The sequence below is a fragment of the Manis javanica genome, chromosome 6 (assembly GCF_040802235.1).
Source record: "Manis javanica isolate MJ-LG chromosome 6, MJ_LKY, whole genome shotgun sequence".
Lineage (NCBI taxonomy): Eukaryota > Metazoa > Chordata > Mammalia > Pholidota > Manidae > Manis > Manis javanica.
In genome coordinates, this window is record NC_133161.1 from 131,813,298 (window position 1) to 131,831,615 (window position 18,318).

General features: G+C 39.7%; 1 protein-coding gene across 3 annotated transcripts in view; it reads left to right on the top strand.

The window, feature by feature from the left end:
* The first annotated feature begins 29 nt into the window (after positions 1-29).
* The window catches only part of NCAPD3 (non-SMC condensin II complex subunit D3), a 71,584-nt gene continuing 53,295 nt past the window's right edge, over positions 30-18,318 (top strand). Inside the window, exons 1-4 of one of the 3 annotated variants that reach the window (XM_037000871.2) lie at positions 30-227; positions 439-705; positions 2,827-2,981; positions 5,812-5,974. In XM_037000871.2, the coding sequence (XP_036856766.2) occupies positions 642-705; positions 2,827-2,981; positions 5,812-5,974 (382 nt within the window). In that variant the 5' untranslated portion in view covers positions 30-227; positions 439-641. The remainder of the gene's footprint in view (positions 228-438; positions 706-2,826; positions 2,982-5,811; positions 5,975-18,318) is intronic. The other 2 variants (XM_037000870.2, XM_037000872.2) reach the window with 2 other exon arrangements.

Here is an 18,318-nt window from a genome sequence, read left to right on the forward strand (position 1 = left end):
AACTCCCTGCGCATGTGCTAGAAGGAAGGCCGGTCTTTCCCTTAGTTGGTATGGCGGCCGCGGCCTGGTTCCCGAATCCGGGACCAGACGTACCCTACAGTAAAACTGCAGATGTCCTTTCAGAATGTTTTTCTCCACCGCTCTTCTTTTATTGCTTTACAGTTCGATAAACGTTAGCTACCATCCAAGTCCGGATATGTACGACGTTCGGATTGCTCTCTGACGAGGTAAAGACAGCCTTTTGACACACGGGAAATGTCGCTTGACAGGGGGCAAAGGTAACAATTATTACAGGAAGTATCCTGTCTCGAGTTCTCTTTAAAGTGTCCTCTCATTTAAGGAAGAATAAGCGAGAAAGATGTTATTGCGCTTTGCCTTAGCTCTTTGATATCTACCTTAAAGGGGAAGCTAAATAAACACAACCACACCTTTGCTCAGTCCACAGTTCTGGTCCCGCCCCATCCTTTGCGCATGCGGCGGGACATCTTGCTGATTGGTTAAAGAGTGAACACGGCTGGGCACGAGGAATGGTCGGTGGAAAATCCCAAGGTTGTGATTGGACCATAGGAACGTCTCAGAGCGCGCGCGGGAGCGAGCTTTGAAAGTTGACCACCGAAGAGCGAGCCGGTGTCCCCGCGGTCATGGTGGCGCTACCGGCGCTCGCGAGCGGCCTGCAACCCTGGTGCCCGTTGGATCTCAGCCCGGGTGAGGAGGCGAGGCCATGAGTCTGGAAGGCAGGGCTGCGGCCCTCCGCGCGGCCTTGGCGGGGTGGGGGTGGGGCGCTCGGCTCCCCGCTTCCCCGAGTGTCCCGGCTGTGCACTGCGGCCATCGGCTAGCCGGTCTAGAGTAGGCTCAGTTTAGTGAAGTCACGTCGGGGAAGGGGCTCATGTGGTCCGATCTGAAAGGGTATCTCGCCGCGACCCTCCTTACCCAGAACGACTCAGGAGACACGGGCCCACGCAAGAGACTTTATTATCTGAAGGAGGGAGTGGCTGCACCGGAGGGGGGTGGGAAGAGAGAGACAGAGAGAGCGAGGGCAGCAGCGTGGTGCCTTTTATTGTGGCGGATCCGCTCGGCCTGTTGTCTTGGGGGAGGGTCGGGATGTTTAGAGATAAGGCGGGGTAAGCCCAGCAAGTTTAGGCATAATTCTCACCGGCTTATGTGCTTGGGACCATGGGGCAAATGGAGGATAAATGACTATATTCTTACACGATCTGTTTTAGTTCTTTTGATTCTGTTTTCTCGGCCTTGCCTCCTGATTCAGCAAGCCTTCACGGACAACCTTATCTGTCCCTGCCATTTTAAATAGCAAATCTCTCTTTTCCGCCAGACTTGATTTCTTGAACGTCATGCTCATTGTTTAAACTAGTTGTCTCACGGGCCCCTCAGACGCCACCCGAATGGAAGCCAGCCGGGCGGTCATGGCTTCTCACCGCCCTCATTGGTGGCCCTCAGGTCCCGCGTGGTTCCCGACGCCGCTGCCCCAGCTCACGCCTTCTTTGGAGTCCATCTAGGCGACTGGGAGAATATTTTAGCTGCTCTCCCATGCTCACGCTTCCCGCCATCCCCCACACCTCCACCAGGATCATACGCCTGACCTTGTCAAGTTTTAAACTTTTAATGTCTTCCCTTTGTTTCCTAAATAAATGATCAAATCTTTTGGCATGTCATCTAAGAGCCTTCACCATTCACTGCAGTCTTCTTTTCCAAGGGCATAACTTTTGAGGTCAGAGATACTGGGATTTGTCTGTTGGCTCTGTGGATTAGCAGTCTGTGTATCACTGGGCAACTGGCTTAGCTTTGCTAAACCTTAGTTTCCTTATATGTCAGACGGGGATTATAGTGCCTACCTCACCGGTGTTTTGTGAAGATTAGTTTAGTACCAGGTACACAGGAACCGCTGAATAAATACTACAAATAACTGGCCTTTCACATTCAAACTGAGTGCTGTAACTATTTTGTTCATTTGTGAACAGGTTATACTTTCCCTTTGTGCTTTGTTATGCAGTTCTGTCTGTCTGGGACATGCTTTTCACCATTTCTCTCCTCCCACATTTAGGTCCAACTGAAGCAGAATCATCCTGCTCACCGATGTTCCTACCTTTCCTCCAGTAATATTTTGTATTGCTCTCTAGTGTTTTACACATCTATTAACTGTTTTGACACTCATCCATTGTACAGATTACAATAATAGCTATCATTTATTGAATTTATTGATTTCCTGAGATCAGGTCTTTTCTCTTTTGTTAGTTTTGATTCAGAAATGAGATCAGAATACTGATGTGCATTTAAAAATATGCATAGAAAATAAATGGGAGACTGTTATGACAGAAAAAGAGGCAGGAAAGATACAAAAACATTTTTAGGAAAGTGAATGAATAATGAAGCATGTTAAACAGTCAGTCACATCAGCCGTCCCTGTGTGCTGTATGCTTTACTTGGATTTATTAACTAGGTTGTAAGCTTTTCGCAAAGCAGCATGAGAGGCAGTCTTTTATCAACCTCTCTTCTCCAGGTTGAACCTATGGGAAAACCTGATCTTTAAGGGTTTTGAAATGTCATTCCCTAAAACTGTTGTATCTAAAAAGTGTTTTCCTTCCTGATACTTTTAGATGACCAATCTAAAAGCTGTCAATTAGAATTAAAAAAAAAGATTTCTTAAACTTTTCTGCTTTCTTTAAATTATGCTACATCTCTGTATTGTATAGTTAAATGTGCCTTGTGACTAATAAACTTTTCTCTTCTTGAATGTACCTCAAGTCTAAAGATTATTGGCATTTTACTTGTTACAGAACATTTGTTGATTTATTTGCATTTTCCCACTAGAATGGGTAGGCACAGTATGGGAAATGGACTTCACAGAGACTGAACCTTTGGATCCCAGTATAGAAGCAGAGATCGTAGAGACTGGATTGGATGCATTCACAAAACTCTATGAAAGTCTTTTCCCCTTTGCTACTGAAGAACATGGATCTACAGAGGTAAAAAAAATTTTAAATCAAGCTAGCCATCTTTAGCTGTTAGAAGCAGAAGATGAAAGTTGTTATTATAATCTAAACCTTAGCCTTGTTAGTGTTAGTTAATTTATGGGAGTATCCTAATAGCTCTCTTCCAAAAGGTTTGAGGTATTCTGATTTTTTTCAAGTGATGATTACTTTTTACAAAAGCAAATTAAAGAATAAAAGCCAAAACAAGGAGGAAAACCAAATAAACCAGATAAAAAAGGCCAAGAAAAATACAGTAACAGTTCAGGCATCTCAATTTTAACAAAACCTGATATTATTGAACTGAGACATGATTAGTTTATTTACAAATGGAACATAGAGTTCCTTTAAATGTCGAATGCTACTTGGTATGCTTATTACAATTTAGATCATTAATTGCTTTTCAGAAACTGAAGGGCTAGAAAGCAGAACATGAAATACTTAGATACTAACATCTCTGAAAAATTTAACAAAAAATATTTCAGTTAAAAGTTTCACATAGCTGTTCAAAAGTTAAATCATCTTGTTACACATTCATTAAGCATACTGCTGAGTACTGCATTAGGTACGTTAGAAGGTAAAATGATTAAGATACAAAGCATTTCCCTACATCCAGGACACCCCCAGTTAGGAGAGTGCAGAATCAAGCACAGGCTCTTAGAGTTGCCACTTGCATTTCATGGCCTAAGCAAGTCCGGCAACCATATGCAACTACAGGGGCGTGAAGAGGCATAGTGTCATCAGGAGTCTAGGGGAAGAACCGGAAATATTTGGTGAACTGCATTGTAAAAACTGCTCTTAAGAAAGGTTAGATAACATTTAACAGGGGCATGGAAAAGGGAGTAGGGTAAGACTGGGAAGGTTCCAGAAAGAAAGTAGTTGGAGGCAAGTTTTCACAAATGGGCAGTGTTGATTAGCAGAAAGTTGAGTCCTAGGGCATTCCTAGGACAGGAACAACACGGTGAGAATGTGAAGAGAATCCTGAGTATGTAGTGCCAATGGCATACAGAATTTTAAGAATGTGATGAAATAGGACAATAAATTGGACTGAGAATAGATCATGGGTAGCTGTAAGTGAGGTTCGAAAATTATAATAGGGTATTATTGTATATAACGTTCAGTTCCAAGCATCATGCATATGCTCAGGTAACCCTCACAATCAGCTCTAGGAGGAAGAGTTTCTAGTGAGCAACAGACTAACTCACAAGAATAGATCTGTTTTAGGACAAATGTTCTTGACCTGGATAGACTGAAGTGGGAATGGGAGATTATTTTGCTCCCCTAGGTTTTATGTGTGTTATGGCATGGTCTGGAGTTATTGTTGTGGGAATTGGAAAGGAGGGCTAAAAACTAGGGACATTTTCTGAAGTAGAGTTATTAGGGCTTTGTGAACTTAGACAGCTTTTATCAAATCTGGAAGATAGGATGCAGAGTGCTAAACTGACTGGGTATGGGGGTGAGAGAAAGAAAGGAAAGTCTCAAAGGTCACCAAGATTTGGCAGCTAGGGGTGTGATGATACTGTTAACCCAGGTGGGGATGAGGGAGAAAGTGTAGTCAAGTGGACAAAGTATGAGGCCTCTTTTAAGCTTCTGAAGGTGAGATTCTGTTAGATCTTTAAGGAGGTGTAATCAGTAGCTGGAAATGTGAATCTGAAGACCAGGAGAGAGGCTAAGATACAACAAAATAGACAGGAGAAGCCTCCAAATAAAGGTGATGGTTGAAGTGCAACGATGCATGGGATCAGTGAGGGAATAGATGGGACAGAAATGAGAAATGTGGCAGAAGGGGACAGGAGGAGCAGCAACAGTGGGGGTGCTGATGTGGATCAGGTACCAGATGCTGCAGAGGTGCTGGCACGCAAAGGTCAGGGTCAGGGCATTTGAGGCAGATGATTGGATTGACCTTGGTGACCTCAAGGGTCACAGTTACAGGTGAGTGAAGTGGCTTTAGGAATAAAAATATAACTGCTATAAAGGCAGGAGATGATTTCTTCCAGAGGTTCTATGGTGAAGTAATGGAGAGTGCTGAAAATATTTCAAATGGCCTCTTCCATAAGATGGCGTGTGCTAATCAGTGTGGCGCAGCCAAGGCATTACCTTCCATGGGCCCTATTTTAGGGAAGCAGGAAGTACGAAAGTCAAGATTTCTTAAACTTTTGTGGGCCTGTCTTTTTAAGGTACTCCAAGGTAAATCATGTTTAGTTCTTGCTATATTTGGTTTACAGAGATAACCCATTTCTTCTTCATGTGTTTAATAGGGGAAGTGTGGAATAAGGATAAAATTAATAAAAATGTGACTTATATTCTAGGGTTTGTTTCCTTTCTAACCTGGGCTACTTCTGAAATCTTTTTGCTTGCAGAACACTTAAATTTAAATGAATTGTTCTGATTTCCTCAGTTAATAATTAGAGTGATAAATGGATTTGGGTACATTGAACATAGATGGAGGGGTAGCTTGTCTGAATAATCACTAGTATAGGGTGTCCCAAAAATCTTAATGTAGTTTTTAGCTATAAGAATTTCATAAATATCTATGCATCAAAGTTAGCCCAAATTTTTTGTAAGTTTAATCATTTAAATTTCTTGTATATTTACTTACTTATCTTTGTAATTCTGAATAATACATTAAAAAAATTTTTTTTCAGTCCTTTTGATGATGGCAAATGTTTATAATTAGGAACCAGGCTGGTAGGCTGGTTCATTCCTTTTTCATTTTCATTTTCTTTTTCGTCCTTTTTTTGTAAGGCATTACGTACTTACAAAAATCAAATAAGAGATTTTTCCCTTTCTCTAATTACTGGCTTGTGTGATTTACCCCCCTTCTCAGAGCATTTGGACCTTCTTCAATGAGAACAATATTTCCCACAGTGCACTGGTGGCATTGTTCTATCACTTTGTTCAAACAGTACATAAGAAAAACGTCAGTGTGCGATATCGAGAATACGGCCTTCATGCTGCCGGGCTTTATTTTCTGCTACTAGAAGTACCAGGTATGGATATGTGATATAACAGTTTCAGCTCTTGCATAGTTTTCAATGTTTCTGTGTTGTTTTGAACTCACTTTGTGTCCTGACATAAAATGGGCAGAGATAACCCAACTGTTCTGAGGGTTAAATGAGAGTAAGCCTGTGAAGTAAAGGCATGTTATAGGAGTTACAGGAATGTCTTTCTGCTTTCTTTAAATTTGTTTGTTTTGTGATATTATGCTGTATGTATGACCTCGTACAAGTAATCTAAGAGAGGTGAGGCTGGATGGAGGGCAGTGATTCCAAGCTACAGGAGCTCCACTCCCATCCACCTGACCTAGGATGAGATACTGATGCTGTTCTCTGTCCTCCTGACTCCCTGGCCAGATTGAGAAAAACTGCTGTGGGGAGTCATGTTATATGTCACCTGTGTGGGTGTGGAAAAATAGGTTAAAACCACTCACAGCAAGCATGAGAATAGTTAGGAACAATTTGATTAAGGAAAGCACAGGAAAGGAGTCTGTTTATGAGCACTGTTCCACTCCCTTTTTTCTTGGTATCATTTAAAAAACTTTTTTTTAATTAAAAATACATAGCTGACCTACAGTATTGTATTAGTTTCATATGTACAAAATCCACTTCCTTTACAGTCAGAGAACTTAGGCGGCTGTTCCTCTGAGCAGCGAAGCCGTCCCTTTTCCTCCCTCCTTGAGGCAAGAGAAGGGGAAGCAGGTACAGCTGGAGAACCCACAGTTCACATGAAAAAGAAAAACAGGATTAGTCACCTCTGCTGCTGGTCACTGTTTATATAAATGCATTTGTAGTAAATGTTAAGGATTTATTCTGTATGATTTGGGGAATTGGTAGAAAGATACGTAATACAAAAATTAAAACATTGATTTGTATTATTAATGCTCTCATGACTTGAAATAAATTTGTAAAGCTTAGTTGCTAAGCAGTGTCTTGGTTGTAACTGGGCTCTCACAGAAAAGTGGTGGCTTAGAAACCGTTTTACACTTCCCTTCCCTTGCTAGATGCAGTTCCTTCTGAGTAAGGTTGAGATTCATGCTAAAGGCAAGAGGTGGCTGTTACTAATTAATAGGGCTACCTGTAGTTTTCCAGCAAGGCTTATTCTTGCCAATTGCCTTCTGCTTTTAAATCTTTTGGATCATGGTTGGAATGCTGTTGATAGTTAATATTCGATCACAGTGTTATTTTTCAGCATTGTTTTGGTTATTCTGGGTCATTTGCATTTCCATATTCATTTGCATTTCAATTTCTGCCCCCAAAAAAGGTTGCTGGGATTTTGGCAGAGATTGCACTGAATCTGTGGATCATTTATTTAGGTCTTTAATTTGTTTTAGTGATATTTTGTAGTTTTCAGTGTACAACTCTTGCACTTCCTTGGTTAAATCTATTCTTAAGTATTTTATTCTTTTTCATGCTCTTATAGGTGAAACTGTTTTCTTAGTTTCATTTTTGGTTTATTTACTAGCAGTAAATAGAACAACAACTGGTTTTTGATATTTGAACTCTCACCTTGCAACCCTGCTGGACTCATAGTAGGATTTTCCATGTATAATCTTACTTCTGTGAATAGACGTAATTTTACTTCTTCCTTCCAGTCCAGGTGCCTCTTAGTTCCTCTGCTTGTCTAATTGCCCTGGTTAGAACCTCCAGGATGGTGTTGCATAGAAGCAGGGGGGTGGGCATCTTGTGTTCATGATGTCGGGAGGAAAACTTTTCAGTCTTTTGCCCCTAAGTATGACAATTGCTGTGGGTGTTTGAGGATGGCCTTTATCAGGGTATTAGTTTGTTGAGTGTTTTATTATGAAAGAGAATTGGATTTTTTCATTTGCTATTCTGCATCTGTGAGGTGATGGTGTGGTTTTATTCTTTAGTCTAATAAGATAGCATATTGCATTGCTTTATTTTCATGTTAAACCAATTTTGCATGACCTTGGTTATAGCATATAAACTTTATATGTTGCTAGATTCCTTTTTATTTTGAGATGTTTTTGTCCAGCTTGGGTTTTAGGGTAATACCAGTCTCATAGAACAAGTTGGGTAGTGTTTTTGCCTCTTGTACTTTGGGAGTTCGTGAAGAATTGGTTGTTTTTCTTCCTCAAATTTTTGCTAAAATTCATTAGTGCAGCCACCTGGACCTGGAGGTTGCCTTGAAGTTTTTGTTTGTAGAATCTGTAGTGTTATGTCCTCCTTTATGTCTGATGTGGATAATCTGTATTTTGTTTTTCCTTCATTATACTCTGTTCATCCACTTCTTATTTCAATGATTTTGGTCTTTTTTCTGTTACTCCCTTACTTTGGGCTTAATTTGTTCTTATTCTAACTTCTGAAGCTAGATGCTTAGATCTTTGTTTTCACATACTTTTCCTTGTTTCTAATATCCATGTTATAAATTTCCTTTTATGTACTGCTTTATTTGCATCCCACAAATTTTGATAATTTGTTTTCATTATCATTCAGGCCACAGCAATTTTCTGATTTTTCTTGTGATTTAGTACACCTTGGAGTTATTGGGTAGTGTGTTTAATTTCCAAATATTTGAAGACTTCCCTGAAATCTTAATGGTAATTATTTCTGTTTTAATTATATTGAGATCACAGCACATGCTTTGTATGATCACCGTGCTTTTAAATTAGAGTTTTTGCTTTTGATGGCCCAGCATGGGGTCTGACTTGGAGAATCTTCTGTTTGCCCTGGAATAAAATGTGCATTCTTCCTTTGGGGGATCAAGTTTTCTTTGAGTAGGTCTGGTTGGTGCTAGGTCTGTTCAAGTCATTTATATCTTTCCTAAACTTCTGTTTATCCATTACTGAGAGAGAGGACTTTTGAAATCTCCAAGTATGATTGTCAGTTTTTCAGTTTCTCTTCTTAGTTCTGTTGTTTTTAACTTAAGGTATGTTGAAAGTTGGTTAAATACAAACAGCTGTGATTGCACATCTTTCTGATGAATTGATCCTTTGGTATTATGTTATGTCCCTTTTTGGTTGTATTCCTTGTCCTGAAATCTACTTTGATGTTAAGATAGCCATTCTAGTTGTCTTATGACTGTCCTTAGTTGGTACATCCTTTCCCCTGCTTTTCTTTTTAACTGACCTGTGTATTTATATTAAAGAGTGTGTCATAGACTGCCTGTCATTGGCCACATTTTTAACCCACTCTGACAGTCTTTGCCTTTTTACTGGAATGTTTAGACAATTTTGATAATTATACTTAACATATAATTATCAATGTGATTAGGTTCCTGCCATCTTGCTATTTATTTTCTTGTCCCATGTGTTCTGTCCCATTTTACCCTCTTACTGCCCTTTTTTGGATTAAGTATTGTTTTTGTATCCCATGTTACCTCTTTTGACTTATTAATTATACTTTGCATGCGATTGTGTTTTAAGTTTTGGGTATACAGTAAGTACTTTTAACAGTCAATCATCAGATAATATTCTACTACTTTAGTTAATGTAAGAATCTTAGAATATACTTCCCTTTCTTTCCTTCTCTTCCTTTTATTATTATAAGTTATACATTTTATTGCTATATGTATAAACTACACAATTCTTAACATTTTTCTTTGAATGATATTTTAAATAATTTTTCTAAAATGCACACACAAAAAATGACTTTGGCTTTTCTTCTGGTGCAGGTCTGCAGACCATGAGGTTCTTGGATTTTGATTGTATGAAAATGTTTTTATTTCACCTTCAAGAATGTTTTGCTGAATGTAGAATTCTAGGTTGGCAGATTTTTTTTCTTTCAGTAATTTTAAAGTGTTATTCTCTTGACTTCTAGTTTATACTGTTTCTGATGAGAAGTCTATATAATATTTTTCCTTGGTCCTTACATGTTTTATGTCCCTCTTTATTTATTTGTTTGACTGCTTTGAAGATTTTTTGTTACTTTGTTTCAACAATTTGATTAGGTTGTCTGTGTTCTAGTGATTTCCTTTGTGTTCATCATGGCTTGACTCATTGAACTCCTTTCCTCTGTGGTTTTATGGTTTTTAACAAATTTGGACATTTTTCAGTTATATTTCTTCAAATATTTTCTTCCTTTTTTCCAGGACTCCAATTATTTGTATATTAGACTGCTGGATATTCTCCCACAAGTCACCGAGTCTTTATTAATTTTTTTTTCTGTGCTTCTGCTGTTTCTTCAAGTTCATTTACATTTGTTTCTGTGTTGTCTAACCCACTATCAAGCCAATCTATTGAATTTCTTTTTCAGATCAAGTAGTTCCATTTGGTTTTTTTAAAAGTGTTTTTCACTTCTCTCTGTTTGCTACTGTTTTAATTCTAGGACCTACTTGTGATATCTGCCCTAAGGTGCTTGTCTGTTAGCTCCATTATCTCTGTCCTTTCTTGGGCTGTTCTGTTGACTGACGGTTCTTTTCATCATTAGCCACATTCTTCCACTTCTTTGTGTGCCCAGCACTATTATGTTGGATGGTGGATATTTTGAATGTTAGGTCATTGAGTGTTCTGATTTTGTTATTTTCCTCTAAATAGTTTAAGTGTTTTTTTTTTTGAGAGGGCATCTCTCATATTTATTGATCAAATGGTTGTTAACAACAATAAAATTCAGTATAGGGGGGTCAATGCTCAATGTACAATCATTAATCCATCTCAAGTCTAATTCTCGTCAGTCTCCAGTCTTCTGAAGCATAACGAACAAGTTCTTACATGGTGAACGAATTCTTACATAGTGAATAAATTCTTACATGTTGAACAGTACAAGGGCATTCATCACAGAAACTTTCGGTTTTGATCACGCATTATGACCTATAAACAATCAGGTCAAATATGAATATTCGTTTGATTTTTGTACTTGATTTATATGTTGATCCCACATTTCTCCCTTTATTATTATTATTATTTTTATTTTTAATAAAATGCTGAAGTGGTAGGTAGATGCAAGATAAAGGTAGAAAACATAGTTTAGTGCTGTAAGAGGGCAAATGTAGATGATCAGATGATCAGGTGTGTGCCTATGGACTAAGTATTAATCCAGGCTAGACAAGGGCAGCAAAACATCCATAGATGCAGAAGATTTCTCTCAAAGCAGGGGGGGTTGAGGTTCTGAGCTTCATCTCTGTTGATCCCCAAATTCTCACCTGATGGCCCCCCTGCGACTGTGCCTGTCTTAGGTTGTTCCTCCCTTGAGGAATCTTACCCGTCTCTGGCTAACCAGTCATCTTCCGGGGCCATACAGGGAAATGTAAAGTTGGAAAGTGAGAGAGAGGCCATATTGTTTGAAAGGTTAGCTTTTTACTTCTTTGCAGATTTATGCCCTGTGGCTTCTATGCCCAGCACTTGTCTCGAGGTATCTTTACCACCTGGAGGAATTATGATACTCGGTAAATTCGATATGAGGCACGAATTCTATTTAAGGGTTGTAATTAGGAAGAAAGAAGAAAAGCTATAGATGTAGCATATGGAAGGAAACATGGGAGGATTGATTATTTCTTTGACGTATCTTCTTGTAGAGTACCTTAAGTATGTATAGGTTTTAAACTACTAACTAATTTGCACACACATATTAACATAATAGGAATACAGTGACATAAACAAAGCAAATCTATAATTACCATCCATCTCCAGTGAAGCCAAGAAAACCATTTAGGCACCCTAGGCATTTGTGAAAATTTGTCTATGATATGATGGATATTGTCCAACTGTACTTGAACAGTCTGAGAGAAATCAGACAAATTAAAGCAGCCCATTTCTGGGATCTGTTGACATCCCATATGTTCTTTTAACCGTAGATAGTCTATAGTCATAAGATTTTGGAGCGCTACAACTTGCACCCCTCCCAACTCCTGGTTGAGTTCCAACAGTACAGATCCGGTCAAATTCATTGTCTCACTGTATGCACATGCCAGCATAGACATCTCCCTCCTCATTCCTATGGCAAGTCCAGGAGACGGTGGGCTGGATGCAGCCACAACCGCAGCATCGTCCGGATCCCTGTGGAGGCTTTTTGATTATCATCCCCCAGCACAAGTCCTCCAGAGAGTGCTGATGCCGGAAGCTCCTCCTCATATCGTATCTTAGTTCATTTTCTGGGTATCCAAGCTAGGCCTTGATCTTCTGCATAGAAACAAACAGACCCTTTGCCCACACTTTGACATGCCCTCTATACCACTGTGCAGAACTCATTGGAGGTCAGTACACAGTAGCTGCTTTTTTTTTTTTTTTTTTAATTAAGAGAAAGGAATATTATCAGAAAAGAGTACCTCCATAGCTGATCATCTGACACCCTTTAAGTGATCAACATTAAAGATATTTAAAGCATGCGTTGATCTTTGATTTACCAATAGTTTTATCCTATCAAGGAGTAATCCCCCTTTTCTTTCTTTCTTCCTTTCTTTTTTTTTTTTTTTTAATTTTTAATCTACACTTACATGAAGAATACTATGTTTACTATGCTCTCCCCTATATCAGGTCCCCCCTAACAACCACATTACGGTTACTGTCCATCAGCTTAGCAAAATGTTGTAGAGTCACTACTTGTCCTCTCTGTGTTGTGCAGCCCACCCTCCCCTTCCTCCCTCCCATGCATGCTAATCTTAATACCCCCCTTCTTCTTTCCCCCCCCATCCCTCCCTGCCCACCCATCCTCCCCAGTCCCTTTCCCTTTGGTACCTGTTAGTCCATTCTTGGGTTCTGTGATTCCACTGCTGTTTTGTTCCTTCAGATTTTCCTTTGTTCTTATACTCCACAGATGAGTGAAATCATTTGGTATTTCTCTTTCTCTGCTTGGCTTATTTCACTGAGCATAATACTCTCCAGCTCCATCCATGTTGCTGCAAATGGTTGGATTTTTCCACTTCTTATGGCTGAGTAGTATTCCATTGTGTATATGTACCACATCTTCTTTATCCATTCATCTACCGATGGACATTTAGGTTGCTTCCAATTCTTGGCTATTGTAAATATTGCTGCGATAAACATAGGGGTGCATCTGTCTTTCTCAAACTTGATTGCTGCGTTCTTAGGGTAAATTCCTAGGAGTGGAATTCCTGGGTCAAATGGTAGGTCTGTTTTGAGCATTTTGATGAACCTCCATACTGCTTTCCACAATGGTTGAACTAATTTACATTCCCACCAGCAGTGGAGGAGGGTTCCCCTTTCTCCACAGCCTCGCCAACATTTGTTGTTGTTTGTCTTTTGGATGGCAGCTATCCTTACTGGTGTGAGGTGATACCTCATTGTAGTTTTAATTTGCATTTCTCTGATAATTAGCGATGTGGAGCATCTTTTCATGTGTCTCTTAGCCATCTGTATTTCTATTTTAGAGAACTGTCTGTTCAGTTCCTCTGCCCATTTTTTAATTGGGTTATTTGTTTTTTGTTTGTTGAGGCGTGTGAGCTCTTTATATATTCTGGACGTCAAGCCTTTATCGGATCTGTCATTTTCAAATATATTCTCCCATACTGTAGGGTTCCTTTTTGTTCTATTGATGGTGTCTTTCGCTGTACAGAAGCTTTTCAGCTTAATGTACTCCCACTTGCTCATTTTTGCTGTTGTTTTCCTTGCCCGGGGAGATATGTTCAAGAAGAGGTCACTCATGTTTATGTCTAAGAGGTTTTTGCCTATATTTTTTTTCAAGATTTTAATGGTTTCATGACTTACATTCAGGTCTTTGATCCATTTTGAGTTTACGTTTGTGTATGGGGTTAGACAATGGTCCAGTTTCATTCTCCTAGATGTAGCTGTCCAGTTTTGCCAGCACCATCTGTTGAAGAGACTGTCATTTTGCCATTGTATGTCCATGGCTCCTTTATCAAATATTAATTGACCATATATGTTTGAGTTAATTTCTGGAGTCTCTAATATGTTCCACTGGTCTGTGGCTCTGTTCTTGTGCCAGTACCAAATTGTCTTGATTACTATGGCTTTGTAGTAGAGCTTGAAGTTGGGGAGTGAGATCCCCCCTACTTTATTCTTCTTTTTCAGGATTGCTTTGGCTATTCGGGGTCTTTGGTGTTTCCATATGAATTTTTGAATTATTTGTTCCAATTCATTGAAGAATGTTGCTGGTAATTTGAGAGGGATTGCATCAAATCTGTATATTGCTTTGGGCAGGATGGCCATTTTGACCATATTAATTCTTCCTAGCCATGAGCATGGGATGAGTTTCCATTTATTAGTGTCCTGTTTAATTTCTCTTATGAGTGACTTGTAGTTTTCAGAGTATAAGTCTTTCACTTCTTTGGTTAGGTTTATTCCTAGGTATTTTATTCTTTTTGATGCAATGGTGAATGGAATTGTTTTCCTGATTTCTCTTTCTATTGATTCATTGTTAGTGTATAGGAAAGCTGCATATTTCTGTGTGTTAATTTTGTATCCTGCAACTTTGCTGTATTCCGATATCAGTTCTAGTAGTTTTGGAGTGGAGTCTTTAGGATTTTTTATGTACAGTATCATATCATCTGCAAATAGTGACAGTTTAACTTCTTCTTTACCAATCTGGATTCCTTGTATTTCTTTGTTTTGTCTGATTGCCGTGGCTAGGACCTCCAGTACTATGTTAAATAACAGTGGGGAGAGTGGGCGTCCCTGTCTGGTTCCCCATCTCAGAGGAAATGCTTTCAGCTTCTCGCTGTTCAGTATAATGCTGGCTGTGGGTTTATCATATATGGCCTTTATTATGTTGAGGTACTTGCCCTCTATTCCCATTTTGCTGAGAGTTTTTATCATGAATGGATGTTGAATTTTGTCAAATGCTTTTTCAGCATCTATGGAGATGATCATGTGGTTATTGTCCTTCTTTTTGTTGATGTGGTGGATGATGTTGATGGATTTTCGAATGTTGTACCATCCTTGCATCCCTGGGATGAACCCCACTTGGTCATGGTGTATGATCCTTTTGATATACTGTTGAATTCTGTTTGCTAATATTTTATTGAGTATTTTTGCATCTACATTCATCAGGGATATTGGTCTGTAATTTTCTTTTTTGGTGGGGTCTTTGCCTGGTTTTGGCAAAGATGTTGTTGGCTTCATAGAATGAGTTTGGGAGTATTCCCTCTTCTTCTATTTTTTGGAACACTTTAAGGAGAATGGGTATTATGTCTTCTCTGTGTGTCTGATAAAATTCCGAGGTAAATCTGTCCGGCCCCGGGGTTTTGTTCTTGGGTAGTTTTTTGATTACCGTTTCAATTTCTTTGCTCGTAATTGGTTTGTTTAGCTTTTGTGTTTCTTCCTTGGTTAGTCTTGGGAGGTTGTATTTTTCTAGGAAGTTGTCCATTTCTTCTAGGTTTTCCAGCTTGTTGGCATATAGGTTTTCATAGTAGTCTTTAATAATTCTTTGTATTTCTTTGTATTTCTGTGGAGTCTGTCGTGATTTTTCCATTCTCATTTCTGATTATGTTGATTTGTGTTGATTCTCTTTTTCTCTTAATAAGTTGGGCTAGAGGCTTATCTATTTTGTTTATTTTCTCGAAGAACCAGCTCTTGGTTTCGTTGATTTTTGCTATTGTTTTATTCTTCTCAATTTTGTTTATTTCTTCTCTGATCTTTATTATGTCCCTCCTTCTGCTGACTTTAGGCCTCATTTGTTCTTCTTTTTCCAGTTTTGATAATTGTGATGTTAGACTATTCATTTGGGATTGTTCTTCCTTCTTCAAGTGTGCCTGGATTGCTATATACTTTCCTCTTAAGACTGCTTTCGCTGCGTCCCACAGAAGTTGGGGCTTAATGTTGTTGTTGTCATTTGTTTCTATATATTCCTTGATCTCTATTTTGATTTGTTCATTGATCCATTGATTATTTAGTAGCATGTTGTTAAGCCTTCATGTGTTTGTGAGCCTTTTTGTTTTCTTTGTAGAATTTATCTCTAGTTTTATACCTTTGTGGTCTGAAAAGTTCGTTGGTAGAATTTCAGTATTTTGGAGTTTACTGAGGCTCTTTGTGAGCTAGTATGTGGTCTATTCTGGAGAATGTTCCATGTGCACTTGAGAAGAATGTATATCCTGTTGCTTTTGGATGTAGAGTTTTATAGATGTCTATTAGGTCCATCTGTTCTAGTGTGTTGTTCAGTGCCTGTGTGTCCTTACTTATTTTCTGCCTGGTGGATCTATCCTTCAGGGTGAGTGGTGTGTTGAAGTCTCCTAAAATGAATGCATTGCAGTCTATTTCCCTCTTTAGTTCTGTTAGTATTTGCCTCACATATGCTGGTGCTCCTGTATTGGGTGCATATATATTTAGAATGGTTATATCCTCTTGTTGGACTGAGCCCTTTATCGTTATGTAGTATTCTTCTTTATCTCTTGTTACTTTCTTTGTTTTGAAGTCTATATTATCTGATATTAGTACTGCAACCCCTGCTTTCTTCTCACTGTTGTTTGCCTGAAATATGTTTTTCCATCCCTTGACTTTTAGTCTATGCTTATCTTTGGGTTTAAGGTGAGTTTCTTGTAAGCAGCATATAGATGGGTCTTGCTTTTTTATCCATTCTATTACTCTGTGTCTTTTGATTGGTGCATTAAGTCCATTTACATTTAGGGTGACTATTGAGAGATATGTACTTATTGCCATTGCAGGCTTTAGATTCATGGTTACCAAAGGTTCAAGGTTAGCTTCTTTAGTATCTTACCGCCTAACTTAGCTCGTTTATTGAGCTGTTATATACACTGTCTGGAGATTCTTTTCTTCTCTCCCTTCTTATTCCTCCTCCTCCATTCTTCATATGTTGTGTGTTTTGTTCTGTGCTCTTTTTAGGGGTGCTCCCATCTAGAGCAGTTCCTGTAGGATGCCCTGTAAAGGTGGTTTGTGGGAAGCAAATTCCCTCAGCTTTTGCTTGTCTGGGAATTGTTTAATCCCGCTATCATATTTAAATGATAGTCGTGCTGGATACAGTATCCTTGGTTCAAGGCCCTTCTGTTTCATTGCATTAAGTATATCATGCCATTCTCTTCTGGCCTGTAGGGTTTCTGTTGAGAAGTCTGATGTTAGCCTGATGGGTTTTCCTTTATAGGTGACCTTTTTCTCTCTAGCTGCCTTTAAAACTCTTTCCTTGTCCTTGATCCTTGCCATTTTAATTACTATGTGTCTTGGTGTTGTCCTCCTTGGATCCTTTCTGTTGGGGGTTCTGTGTAATTCCATGGTCTGTTCGATTATTTCCTCCCCCAGTTTGGGGAAGTTTTCAGCAATTATTTCTTCAAAGAGACTTTCTATCCCTTTTCCTCTTCTTCTGGTATCCCTATAATACGAATATTATTCCTTTTGGCTTGGTCACATAGTTCTCTTAGTGTTATTTCATTCCTGGAGATCCTTTTATCTCTCTCTATGTCAGCTTCTATACGTTCCTGTTCTCTGTCTTCTATTCCTTCAATGGCCTCTTGCATCTTATCCATTCTGCTTATAAATCCTTCCAGGGATTGTTTCACTTCTGTGATCTCCTTCCTGACATCTGTGATCTCCCTCTGGACTTCATCTCACTGCTCTTGCATTTTTCTCTGCATCTCATCCCATTGCTCTTGCATTTTTCTCTGCATCTCTGTCAGCATGTTCATGATTTTTATTTTGAATTCTTTTTCAGGAGGACTGGTTAGGTCTGTCTCCTTCTTAGGTGTTGTCTCTGTGATCTTTGTCTGCCTGTAGTTTTGTCTATTCATGGTGATAGAGATAGTTTGCAGAGCTGGCACGAGTGACGGCTGGAAGAGCTTCCCTTCTTGTTGGTTTGTGGCCTTCCTGTCCTGGGAGAATAGCGACCTCTAGTGGCTTGTGCTGAGCAGTTGTGTGCAGACAGGGCTTCTGCTTCCTGCCCGGTTGCTATGGGGTATATCTCTGCTGTTGCTGTGGGCGTGGCCTGGCTGGGGCTGCTGCTCCAAAGTGGTGGAGCCCTGTTGGAAGGGGAGTGGCCGGGAGGCTATTTATCTCTGTAAGGGGCCTCTGTGCTCCCTGCTGCCCAGGGGGTTAGAGTGCCCAGAGATCCCCAGATTCCCTGCCTCTGGTCTAAGTGTTCTGTCCTGCCCCTTTAAGACTTCCAAAAAGTACTCTCCAAACCAAAACAACAACAGCAACAATGAGAGAGGGAACCGAAAAGAAAAAAAATAAAGGAAAAAACACGCGATTTTTTTTTTTTGTCCTCAGGCACCCGCTCACTGGTCCTGCTGCCCTGCCTCCCTAGCACCAGGGTCCCTGTCCTTTCAAGGCTTCCAAAAAGCACCCGCCCACTGGTCCTGCAGGGAAAATGCACGATATTCTTTGTCCTCAGTTCTCAGGCGCCGGTCCCAGGTACCTGCTCACCAGTCCCGCCGCCCTGCCTCCCTAGCACCAGGGTCCCTGTCCCGTTAAGGCTTCCAAAAAGCACTCGCCAAAAAGAGAAAAAAAAAGGGGGAAAAC